The sequence below is a fragment of the Juglans microcarpa x Juglans regia genome, chromosome 4D (assembly GCF_004785595.1).
Source record: "Juglans microcarpa x Juglans regia isolate MS1-56 chromosome 4D, Jm3101_v1.0, whole genome shotgun sequence".
NCBI classification, from domain to species: Eukaryota; Viridiplantae; Streptophyta; class Magnoliopsida; order Fagales; family Juglandaceae; genus Juglans; species Juglans microcarpa x Juglans regia.
The window spans coordinates 33,125,835-33,136,753 of record NC_054600.1 but is presented as its reverse complement, the minus strand read 5'-3'; the positions used below and the strand labels follow the sequence as shown (position 1 = coordinate 33,136,753).

General features: G+C 33.3%; 1 protein-coding gene across 1 annotated transcript; it reads left to right on the top strand.

Annotated features, from left to right (window-relative positions):
* Positions 1-4,317: 4,317 nt before the first annotated feature.
* On the top strand, positions 4,318-5,705 carry LOC121261205. Its single transcript, XM_041163449.1, has 2 exons — positions 4,318-4,531; positions 5,061-5,705. Exons 1-2 carry the CDS (start codon positions 4,364-4,366, stop codon positions 5,580-5,582), a joined length of 690 nt encoding a protein of 229 aa, XP_041019383.1. The 5' UTR covers positions 4,318-4,363; the 3' UTR covers positions 5,583-5,705.
* The last annotated feature ends 5,214 nt before the right edge of the window (positions 5,706-10,919 follow it).

Genomic DNA, 10,919 nt, shown 5'->3' with positions numbered 1-10,919 from the left:
ATAACTAATACTAATATATAACTATACTAATAGTCTAATATTAATACTATTATATAGTCTAATCTTCGGCATCACAAGACAGAGGTTGGCATGGATCGAATGAAGTTTATATGATACGCATTGTTCATGGTGTTCCTATTGACCTAGTGAGTTATATATTCGATAGAATTCAATCAGAGGCTCGATACATTATGACGGATATATTGTTATTCAAGATCCTGATCACACGATTTATACATGTCGGGGTCCTGCCAAATATTGTTGAGCATATCCGAGAGCCGATGAGAGTTTAGACCGATCAACTCCTCCACCATGTCACGAATCACGAGGCCCTTGAGATTTTGTCTTTGTGGTCCTATTCCAAACCCCATCGATACTTATAGAAATGAGATCCGTACTACTATGTCTGACTTACGTACATAGATTAATGTCATGCTTGCGACTCATCTCACGATCAATACTCGACTAACACAGTTAAAGACACACCAAGCTGCAGTCGAATATGTGTATAGAGAGTTTGAATCTTAGTACTTTGTATCTTTTTTTACATTTTTTTTTAGTATAGACAATATTTGGTATTTGGTAAATTTAATTTAATTTTGAATTAAATCATTTTTGTCTTTTCTAAATTAATGATTGATTTCTATAATTCCTATTATTTAATTGCTAATTTTCATATAAATTAAATATTTATCCATAATTAAGTAAAGTATTTTGTTGTTATCAATAATTGTAAAAATTACGTAACCATTCGAACGAAATATATCATGTTCGAACGTTTCTCCATTCCCTTTATAAATTTTTGCAATAAATCTTTGTTCGAACTCATTATTCACATTCGGACATTAATTAATGTATTCGTTCAAACAGTATCATAATCTGTTCGAACGGTAAGTCAATGTCCCGCTAAATTTATTGACTTAACTCGTCAATTTCTCGTTCGATCATATATAATATATGTTTGAACATTAATTTACTTTGACGTTCAAACATTGTTGTATGTTGTTCGAACGGTAAGTCAATGTCCCGTTAAATTTTATCATTTAACGCGCCAAATTCCCGTTCGACCATATATAATAGCTGTTCAAATGTTTATTTTATTTTGTTCAAGCATTTTTTGTCGATGTTCGAACGGTTATTTAATTAGAGACGAAATTTTTTGTCCCTATATATACCGTGTTGGAATGGTAAACACCTTCTGTCATTATTTAGGAACAAAATTTGAATTTCGTCCTTACATCTCATTTTTTGGGATGATTTTTATTTCATCCCAAACAAAAATCGTCTCAAAAATAAATTTTTGTTGTAGTGAAACTTTCTCATATGTCAATGACATGGATGACATTAAAATGTTAAAAAGAGATCAAGTTTCCAGTACTTAATTCACACTGTACGTACGAAAATCAGCAATATAATGGGAACTAATTATTTATAATGTGGATGTTAATGAATCCTGAAGTAGCATATTCTTATGTCTTATGATTATAGTGGCAACTTCTGGATCTCTCGTTGTCAATCCGATCGAGCAAAATGGCCGGTTTTGAAAGATGTTTGTCACGTTGGCATGCATTATATATATATATATATATATATATATATATATAGAGGTAGTGATAGGCTTACTACCTATCTACTACTTATTTACTATTTATAGTATTTTAATTTTTTTATCATTTTATTTTAAGTATTTTTTTAATATCTTTAATCATTAAGAAAAAATTAAAAAAATATATAAATTTACTACTAGTCATTTTCTTAACTATTAAGTAAAATTAAAAAATTAAAAAAAAATTAAATATAAAAAAAATAATAAATAAGTAATAAGAGGATAATTATCTTATTATTTATATATATATATATATAAATATAAATATGGCAGCCGACAATGGCCTTTTGTCGCGCAAAGGTACTATCGAAAATGGTGACTGGCGATTTCGTGCTTCCATATATGCGTCAATGGTATTCAGTGCTTGTGCTAGGGACTCGGATTATTATCTTTTTATATTTTTTTTCCCAAAGCAAGCTTGTTGGGTCTGTACGAGCACTAGACACGAATTAAATGGTCTTGTAGTGTTTTCTTTGGTTGCTGCATATGGCCTTATCATGTGGAAATCAAATAATTCTAATAGGTTGTTGGCCACCCACACGTACGTACTTCCTGATCATGAGGCAGCCCATTATACATGACCCTGTTGATTGGACAACTCTGTTGTTTTTTTTTTTTTCTCATCTTTATGGGAAAATAAAAATAAATAAATAATAATAATATTTAGTACTTCTGATCAAAATGAATTTTAAAGTTTCACGATTGAAACGGAAGACAAGGACGTACGCTTTCAGGCTGCTTATTGCTTGCCTTTGAATTTGTTTTCGTTAATATCACAAACAGCTAGCTAGCTAGCGCCTATGCATGCATATCTCAAACAAATTTGTTGACCGAAAAGGACAACAATGCAATCGCATTTTCTTTATTAATAAGTGAGACTAAATTTGCTGAAAGTTCGAGCTTCGTCAAAGACCGTTTGGATATCGGTCCATCTTAATTCATTTTAATTTATTATTATAATTTTTTTAAATTTTAACATAAAATATAATAAATAATTCAATTTTTTTAAATTTTAAAATAATAATAATATTAAAAAATAATATTTTATTATCTCAATTTAATTTAATTCACTTTATTTTAACATTTAAACGCAGCCTTAAAGTGGACTTGAACAAATTTATAGTTTGCCTTTTCTTTAAATTTGTCATTATTTTGCTTTAATTTCCCCGTGTTTGGCTTTTTGAAAAGGGATTAAAATGCATGTATATAGCATATATATATATATATATATAATCATGCATACGTTACATTGGAAAAAGAAAAATTAGAGTGGGCCAGGAAATAATGGCGGTGTACATTGAAGGTTACGAAGTTGGGGTACGAAACGGCTTCCATTTAACCGTCATAAACTTATATTATTGGCAATCCAAGTCATGACTCATAAGGAAGGCGTGCTAGCTCTTATTTGGCCAGTGGCCACCTCTATCTCCATTAATTCTGCTCATATATATATATATATAGTTTCTTTTTCCTAGCTGCGCCTTGTCAGACTCTCACTCTCGCATGATAACAGTACCTAATTCCACATGCACCATGCATGCATATAATATCATGTAGCCCTAGATTATTATAATTCGATCACAACAACATTGCCCTTCGACCTTTTTCTTTTTTTAATTTTTGTAGAAAATCTGAACGCCATTTCAGAGATAGCTGATCTAAGTTGCATTTTTTTTTGTTTGTATGGGTTAAAATCATATAATTACTAATTGAGTTTTGACAAATACGCACAATACATAAGCATTTGAAAAAAAAAAAAAAAAAGAATAGAAAGACAAAGAGAGTTTTGTCTTAGGCTGTACTGTTTGGTAATTAAGTAAAATAGTTTCAAACTACTTCACTAATATTCACTATTTTTTATAATTAATTAACAGCTCACTATATATTATTCACAAATTATTTACTAATTTTTTACAAATCATATCAAACGTATGCTTACTCAACCTCATGAAATTGAGTGTCGAGCTTTTATGAAATGACAAAAATGTCAATACATGATTTCAGACAATCATAGACAATATGTCTCATTACTTTTTTTCAGACATGTACTATGTCGATACATTCAGACAATCATAGACAATATGTCCCATTTCAGACAATCTAGAGTTATATTTTTACTTATACTAGGGAAAAATTATATATCTCATTAATATGTGATCTCAGTTATAAAGAGCAAAATTATCGATCTAATTTTAAGATTAGAAGTTAGAACAACAAACTTTAAATGTCTCTTATTCTATAATTGACGGCTTAATAATTAGTAGTACTTCACTCATTAAGAATTTCGATCGTGTATAAAATCTGATCATGGTTAGGAAACTGCATGAAGATTAATCTTCATATGTCCAATGATTAGTGTGCAACTGATCAGAAGAGTTCCGGACACTTGGAAAAATAAAATAAAATAAAATAATAAAATAAAAGAGTGGGTTTTCCTCCAAAATACCCTTAAAATAGCACATCATGATGATAAAAAAAGGAAACGAAGAAAAAGTGGGGAACAGAAAAGATGGCAAAGGGGACTTAAGTCCCCCATAATTTTAGGTCATGACCGTAATTTTGTGATAAATTAGGGGTTCAGTTTTATTTACTTTGCTTGTCAATTGAATTACGTACGTGCCCATTTAAAACAAGTCCGCGCACATTCTTTCTGAATATCATGTGTATATATAGTTGCCGATCAGAGGCAAAGGAGATCATGAACTCAGAAAAGTAGTATATTAGCAGGCCAAAGTTGTATATACAGATCAAAGAGAGATGGAATGGAGAAAATGTTATCTGGATGTGATTCTGGTACCGCTAGGGTTTTTGATTACCAGTGGTTATCATATCTGGTTATGGCATAAGGTTCGCAAACAACCATTCACGACTATCATCGGAACAAATGCTGCCGGACGACGTTTTTGGGTCTCGGCCATGATGAAGGTACGAACATCTTATTTGTCATTAACTTGCTGCAAGTAGTGAGAGAAAGACATGATGAACTTAATTTGCTCGTAGTAGTAGGGAATCAATTGCTTAAACACCAATATCCTTTGTATTCATATACATATACCCATGGAGCATAATCTTAAGAAAGTTGCAACTGTAGCTGGCTTGTCATCTGATCTTAATATAATGATCATTAAGAACAGATCATAACTATCTAAGTGTATTGGGCTACAACGCAATGCAACAAATCCAAGCAGAAATTGGTCAGTATCGCTGTCATCTCTTCAATTAGTCTACCAAGATTCATCCCCAAAAGTTGCTATCATATTGAGCAAATAGCAATAGCATGCACGCGTGGAACAATATGGCCTGTCAACATTAGATCAAAAAGTGGCTTCCACGTGGGTTAATTTTGTGGTGTAATCATAGTGGAAGATGCATGATCATGTTGGCAAAATAAAACTAGAGTAAAAAGAAAAATAATAACTCTAATGATCAGCAGTTGAATTATTTAATTTGACAGGACAATGACAAGAAGAACATCTTAGCGGTCCAATCGCTAAGGAACACAATAATGGGATCAACCCTAATGGCCACTACATCGATTCTCCTCTGCACTGGTCTGGCTGCCGTCATAAGCAGCACATATAGCGTGAAGAAACCGCTGGACGACACTGTTTATGGGGGACATGGGGAATTCATGTTGGCTTTGAAGTATGTGACTCTCCTCACCGTTTTCGTCTTCTCATTTTTCTGCCACTCTCTGTCCATTAGGTTCATAAACCAAGTGAACATCCTCATCAACACTCCACAGGATTCCACGTCCATTGTCACCCCCGAGTACGTGTACAAGCTCTTAGAGAAGGGCTTTCTCCTCAACACTGTTGGAAACAGGCTCTTCCATGTCGGACTTCCTCTTCTGCTTTGGATTTTTGGTCCTGTATTGGTCTTTTTGTGTTCTGCAACAATGGTGCCTGTGCTTTACAACCTCGACTTTGTGTTTGAGAGCGAAAAGGGGAAATTTGAGGATGGGAGTATTGTATGAATATCATAGCGAGGGAAGGGAAGAAGACAAAAAGAAAGGGAAACCATGGCATAATGTGGAAGTTAATTATGATCACTTCTGCTTATGTCCAGCTTTAAGTTGTAATTGTTTTTTCTTCTTTTCCAGATGTGCGTGCAGGTAAATGCTGCGTAATAATTATTTGAGTAATTATATTTATAGTTTTAATTCTTATCCTCCTTTTATTATTTTATGATATGATATAAATTATTTAATATATTTCACTTAAAAATCTATCTATATCATAAAATAATGAGATCAGGATGATAAAAAAAAATAAATAATAAATAAATTTTTTCTAATTATTTAGAACTTTTCACGACCAAATGAAAAATTAGTGCTTGTTTTTTGGGTAAAGAAATTGCTTTAGTACTCTGCCATGCACTGCAAGAAAGCAAACAAAAATGTAATAATTATGAATAGTACCATTAATTCTATGGTTGATGCATGCATGGTTCAAAAAGTTACTGCTCATGCAAACAATTAAATGTCCGGGGACGAACCTAAAACTCAAAATTATTTTGTTTCCTATTAATTGCTGATCATATATATGAAAGCTTTATCATCACTTGCAGCAAACAAAAAAAAAAAAAACATTAAATTAATAAATAAAAGAAATAAGAAGTATATAGTACTGTCAAGAACGTATATATATATATAGAAACTTAGAAGATCAGGATTAATCGAAAGTTGCTTGAAATTAAAACTTTTAAGAGCCTTAGATATCCGCTGCAACATTCATGACTACGTACCATACATGCATGCATGCATGGGTTGGCCCTCTACGGAATCAAGCCTTCAATTTCCGGTGAGTGGTAATTAAGGCCTAATTTGGATATTTAGAATAGTATCTCAGAATATCTCACTATTATTTATTATTTTATTATTAATTTTTACTTCTATTCACTACTATTCAATATTCTATTATTATTTTTTTTATTACTATCCACAAAATACTTAAAATATACTCAGTGTCCAAACTACGCCTAAGTCTTGAACATAGATGCCTGAACGTGATCCCTTAATGATGCCAATTGTCCGACATATCCTTAATAAGCAAAATGAGAGGTTTAAATATTATTATATATAACTAATTGTATAACTCACAAGCATATATACTCTCAATCCGGCCATGTGTTATTCTTTTAAAATTTATATACGTTGTGAGTCCAACAGCTAGCATTAACCGAAACTAATTAGACAAACATGAGACTTGATCATCCATGACCTAACTACTATATCATCAGTGGGGCGTCCTAACAAATACATATATTATTTATAACCTAACTACTATAATTAGTGCACATCCAATCAGAAAGTCCCAAGTTTGTTAGGGCTAGTTTGTTTTTAGAGATGAGATGAGATGAGATGAGTTGAAATTAAAGTTAAAAAGTTAAATAAAATATTGTTAAAATATATTTTTTAATATTATTTTTATTTTAGAATTTGAAAAAATTGAATTATTTATTTTATTTTATATAAAAATTTAAAAAAATTATAATAATAAAATGAGATGAGATAAGATATTTTCTGAAAATAAAAAAGGCGTTTGTTTTTTTCCGGCTTCCTCGTCATTCGTCAACTTCGCCTTCAATTAGTTGACAAGTCGTTCTTGACGGGTCTACAACACAGGCCTAGCTTTAAAGAAATGCATTATATCCAGGATTGCGTATAGCTTTAGAATCTGACTTCAGATCATTAATTTGGGCTTTGGGATCGTATTTTTAAAACCTATTAAACAAGCTCGGCAGAGCTTGGTAATAAATCAGCCCATCTTAATCCAACTCCAACAGAGTTTGGTAATTAATCTCCCCATTTTAATTTTTACAGATGAGATAAATTGAAATAAAAGTTAAAAGTTAAATAAAATATTAATATAATATATTTTTTTAATAATTTTGATTTTAAAATTTGAAAAAGTTGAATTATTTATTTTATTTTATATGAGAATATGAAAAAATTATAATGATTAGATGAGATGAGATAATAATAGTTGTAAAAAAAAAGAAGCCTTAGTCTAATGCTCTTCAAGAATTAAAAACACATGCAACTGATCAGTTCTTAATGTACACTGAGTTCTAAAGATTTCATGACCTTTTAATTAAGTGCTTGTATAGACGTTAAAAAAAATTAATAAATAAAATGTTTTGGGCAGCTTGTGACTGTGGAGCCTTTAATTTTCGCCTTCGACTCCCTCTCTTTTTGAGTTCCAGACAGTACTCAATCGATCATATGTGCTTTTTGTCTTATTCTTCTTCGAGGTATGTGACCAGTGACATTCCTTCCTTTCATGAATGATTCCAGCTTATAGACGAACGTAGACGAGTTCTTTCTTTGTCATTTCTTTGGAAAACAGGTAGCTAGGGTTTCTATAGGCCGCCATAATCTCAGTGGTACTAATTAATTTCAATTACTAATTTCGCATGTAATTTTTCGTACAGGATAAGGGTGTTGTGCGTCTCATGCATCGTGTTTTGTTGATCCCAAGCCAGATGCCATTTTGCGGCCAGCGACTCTACTCTGTGGACACAATTTCCAGTGACATGCGGGGAGAAGATCATGACAGTATATCTATTCTGCGGAACCAATAATCAGCCGCCGCGGCCTGCTGTCTCGGAGTCGATCTGTAGCATAATATATAAGAAAATGCTTTGCTGACCCACAAAGCTTTGTGGTATATTCGTTGATGAACAGGAATAAACAGTATCAATATTTGACAGTTGGTCTCTCTGTACAATCTCACAGTAATCACATACCAATCTCACAGTAAATCATCTCTAAATCACCTTATGATGATCGCAAAATAATCGTAAATCATTCTAATGGTACAAAATCATAAAATCATCCTAATTGTATAAATTCACAAAATCATAAAATTAGAGCAAGGGAGAGGTAGAGGCTTGGCTGGACATGGAGGAGTATGGGAGGTGCTGTGGAGGGCTGATGGTAGTGTCGTGGGCTGTAGGTGGCAGATTTAGGCTATGCGCCTGCAAGAACCCGTGAGATAGAGAAATGTTGCGTGAGAGAGGAAGGCAGATTAGGGAGCTGCGTTGTGAGTGGCCTCGTGGTGGTTGCTAGAGGCGACATACGGCGGCATCATGGTGGTCCTACGACAGTGGATCTGGGATCCCATGAAGAGAGAGGGCATGAGAGAGGTTGGGACTGGGGCTTTAGCTGGAGGAAATGAGGAAGGGAAGGGATCGTCTGCGAGGGAGGAGGCTGCTGCTGCTGGTGTGGTGGCGTGGAGTTGGCTAACGACGGCTTTACAGGGAGAAACCCATTAGTGTAGAGGAGTTACGTGTGTGGGACTAGGGAGGAGCTACGAGTGGTGGGTTCCATGGAAGTAGTTCACAACGTGAGGGGAACTCAGTGGTGGTGCTTGGTGGAGCTGGGGCTGAGCCGTGGTGGCGCAAGGGTGGAGAACCCGTGCGTCGAGACCCATTTCGAGTTGCTCACATGTGACTGAGGGAGGAGTTGCCAAAGGGCTTCGACAGTGGGGTTTGGTCACCAGTGTGAAGGGAAGCCGGTGAGGTGGTCGGTGACGCCGCAGGGTGGCGCAAGGCTGCGCTGGGCTGCTTGAGGGAAAAGATTGGGTGAGAGAGAGAGGGAAGACGTGGCTACTAAAGGGGAATGAGAGAGAGGGAGAAAGGGAAAGTGGGGGAAAAGACTAGGTTTTGGAGATTTAAATTTCAACCCTTCATCTTAAGTCTTCAGATTTGATCCAAAGGTGGATGTTTAAACACATATTTAAAATAACTTAAAATAGATAATTAAAATATAAATACCATATCATACAAAAACTATCAAATTTAATTTATAAAATACTAATATTTCATCATTAAATAAATGATGAAATTTTGCTAAATATTTTTAAGAAAGTAAAACTATATAAATAATTAGAGTTTTTAACATAATTTAACTCTCATAATATTCTTAATTAACTAAACTCATTTAGATAAAATGATTTTCTTCAATTATAATATTTTTGAGGCTTCCAAAATATAATAGGCTTACTTTAATGATGAAAGAACGTGAGATCAGAAATAGGGAGGGTTGATTTGCTTCATACGAGCTCATTACATCTTATGCATAGTTGGAGGTAACATGACATGCATGCATTAATCTCTACCGTCAAATATGGTTAATTTGTAGAGCTGAAACTTCCATGCAGAGCATTAACACGTGATCATGATTGATATTTCACGTACAGATGATCAACCCAAAGAAAATGTTTGGAAATACTGCGATTGGAACAAATTCTTCTTATTAAAGTAGATCAGAAAGATGAAAATTCATAGATGTTTACTTATATTAGGTTTTATGCTCTATGCATTAAACTATTTACAAATCAATCTTATGTACTCTTTCAATCTTAATGATTATGAACTAACAACTAATTCAATTATTCAAGATTTTTGTATTGTATGCAAGGAGTCATACTTTATTTGCTGTTTGGACACATTATTTTTAAGAATTTTTTTTTTAATTAGACAAATGTGACAAACGTGCTTTGCATATTAAACCACTGCTAAAAGTTGTTAGATAATTTATTAATTTTTTTTTTTTTTTTTTTGTAAAAAATCATATAATTTTTGTAAAAAATCTAAATTAGGCAAACGTCTCTTGGACTTTGCTCTATTACTAGTGTGTATATATATGTATATATGTATGTATGTTTATACACAAAATGCCATCAGGCCCTAGCTAGCTAGCTAGCTAACCTACGTACGTAAGTATCGAATTAGCTAGTTCCTTCCCCCACATTATCAACGTTTTATCATTAATAAAATCATACATAAACTTTCTCGTTGATGGTGTGGGTGTATCGTGGGGCTACGTAATTCACCTTACAAAGTAAGTTAGGTATTACTCAGCCTTTAGTTCTAAAGTGGTCGGGGGAGCTGGAGGGCAAAAAGAAAAAAAGCAAAAGAAAACTCAAAGAAAGTGGGAGTTTACCTCTTTTGTGCAAAGCACCTCACCGACTTTAATCAGAGGTCGGTGCCTGTCCAAATCAACTTTCATTGTTTAATTTGTCCTGTTTGTCTATACCACCGCCATTGCATGCACTCTTTTGCATCATATATAAGCCACAAGCCATACGGGCGAATTAATGCTTTTGCTTTTAGTAGTTTTTATTTTTATTTATTTTCAAATAAATTAGTTCTATTAATTGGGATTTCCTTGCTTTTTTGATGGACAGAAGTGAGAAGAGCTTATAAAGTTTTTAGGAAACCAAGTTTTTTTTTTTTTTTTTTCTTCTTTTAGAGACTTTCGAATGTCGCATCAGATCTGAAATCTGGGTCCATAAACATAATAATT